The 2,197-nt window shown below is 55.6% G+C and overlaps 1 protein-coding gene across 1 annotated transcript; it reads right to left on the bottom strand.

Annotated features, from left to right (window-relative positions):
• Window positions 1-624: 624 nt before the first annotated feature.
• Window positions 625-2,192, bottom strand: GPR75 (G protein-coupled receptor 75; the record flags this gene model as incomplete). The annotated part of the gene is given in 2 exon segments (XM_009640809.2): window positions 625-1,435; window positions 1,437-2,192. Coding segments are annotated over 2 exon segments (1,485 nt in total), but the record flags the coding sequence as incomplete, so codon positions are not given.
• Window positions 2,193-2,197: the final 5 nt, after the last annotated feature.

Here is a 2,197-nt window from a genome sequence, read left to right as displayed (position 1 = left end):
ATGTCAGCTGTTTATTACAGTGCCACGACACTTCCCAAAAGTCCTTCCCCGGTGGCAATGTAACGCTGGTTGTAAAATGCCTTGTCCTGCTTCAGGAAGCCGAGACCGAAATCCTAAACCTCAGCTGAAGTTCACAGAAATTTTGCCATTCACCTCAACGGAACCAAGATTTCACCATGCGAACAGAAAGGACTTTTGTTATTACTGACGCTTGCTACGACAAAACACCACCGGTTCTTTCAACCTTCTGCAATGGGAAGAGTTTAAACTTAAGTATATTAATACCGAGCATCCTCCCTATCGCTCCTTCTTGAAAATAGGGCAAGTATGCAATTTAACAGGTAGTACTTCTGGCACAGCCTCAGACTGATCCCGGAGATACTCTGCCTCGTGACGTAATGCATCACGTACTTACGGCACGTACTTTTTTTGTCCAGCAGTAAAATTTAGTAACAAACCCACCCTTGTGTAACAATTCCAAATACAAATCTAAAATACTGCCCTTTCTGACTTGCCGCAGAAATTCAAGGAAGCGCCCCGGAAGTAACATCCCAGTATTCGCTTCAAACGCAAATAGCCGGGTGTTAACATCAGTGGCGGTTTTCTTACTCGGCAGCAGCACGGTATCACTGAATTCAGAACAATCGTTAACGAGAGCAAAGGAGGGGACCCGCTCGGTCGCCTAGATCGGAACCCTTTCCTAAGGCTACACCGAGGGCACCGGTATCGGCTTAGTCAAAGCACTGTCATAGTCTCGCACCAAGTCGTTGGTGGTGTGATAATGCGCGGCGACGTAGGATTTGGCAAAGCCGAAAGTCGAGTTGACCGGCTGTAAGCTATTTGGGGTGCTCACTTCCTGGGAAGGGCTGCTGTTATAGATACTGTAGTAGGGCTCGATTCGGGTGTTCATGGGGGTCGAGCTGCTCTGCGCATAGTGCTGATGCCCGACAGAAGCCTTGGGACTCAGCACGCTTTCCTTGGAGTGGCTAGGACCACAGGCCTGGTCCACAAACTTTTTCTGAGGTTTTGGAGACAACATGTACGCTGAATTGGTCTCGTGGTGGGATGACTTGTTCCTGTTGACTTCCAGGCTGCCTTTGCCCATGGCCCGAAGTCTCGTCTTCTGCTTGCAGCAGAAAAAGACAAGGGCTATGTACTGAAGGCACCAGAGGACTCGTCTCCGAAGTCCGGCACTGTTGCGGGAATATATAAAAGGATTTAATCCAGATTTGAAAAAAATGAGGGTAAATCCACACAGCTCAAACTGGTAGAGAACAAAGCCACCACTGCTGGACAGCACGTCCTGCACCAAAGAGATGCCCAGGGGCAGGCAGCAAACCAAGACGGAGAGCACGATGACGACGCACGTCACCACCGCCCTCGAGTCTTTGGTCGTGGACAGGTTGACCGCCGACACCAGCTGGAGCAGCGGTGGCGGGCAGCTGGCCGAGGTGCTTGGCGTAGCCGTGCGTCTGGACGTGCTGCGGCTTGCTGTAGCTCTGGTTCCTGTACAAGGCGGGCACGGCGCTCTGCACGCCCTCCCCGGCCCCGGCAGCCAGGGGCCCCACGAAGGGCTGTGGTCTGGAGGCATCCACGGCCACCACGGGTGGGCACTTCCTCACCTGGGCGTTCCTCCGCAGGGCCTGGGCGATCATGACGTAGGAGACGGACACCACGGCCACGCAGCAGATGAAGTCGGTGACGTAGAGATAGAGGATGATCTTCCCCTCGCCGCTGGCGAAGCTGGACATGGGCAGGCAGAGGCGGGAGCCGTGGGTTTTCAGGGTGGCCAGGGTGGCCAGGGTGAAGCTGGTGGCCCACAGGAGCAGGGTGAGGAGGAGGGTGCAGGGGAAGGAGGCAGCGCGGTGCGGCTGCTTCCCCAGCACCATGCGCAGCCGGTGCAGGGCGATGACCGCCACCGTCTTGAGCGACATGATGATGAAGCCGGAGCTGGTGAGGTGGAAGGTGAAGCAGAAGGCGCCCGGGACGCCTCGGGCCGAGTCGAAGAAGAGGACGAAGGCAAACATGGGGGCTGCCACCCCGCAGATGAAGAGGTCGCAGAAGGAGAGGTTGAGGATCATGAAGTCGAAGTTGGTCCTGAATTTCCGCAGGGCCGGGTCGAAGAAGGACAGGAGGACGATGAGGTTGCCGTAGGAGCCCAGGCAGAACACCAGGGCCAGCAGGGAGGCGCAGGCCG

This window comes from Egretta garzetta, unplaced genomic scaffold, assembly GCF_000687185.1.
Source record: "Egretta garzetta isolate BGI_Z169 unplaced genomic scaffold, ASM68718v1 scaffold200, whole genome shotgun sequence".
NCBI lineage: Eukaryota > Metazoa > Chordata > Aves > Pelecaniformes > Ardeidae > Egretta > Egretta garzetta.
This window is presented reverse-complemented; position numbering and strand designations above follow the sequence as displayed.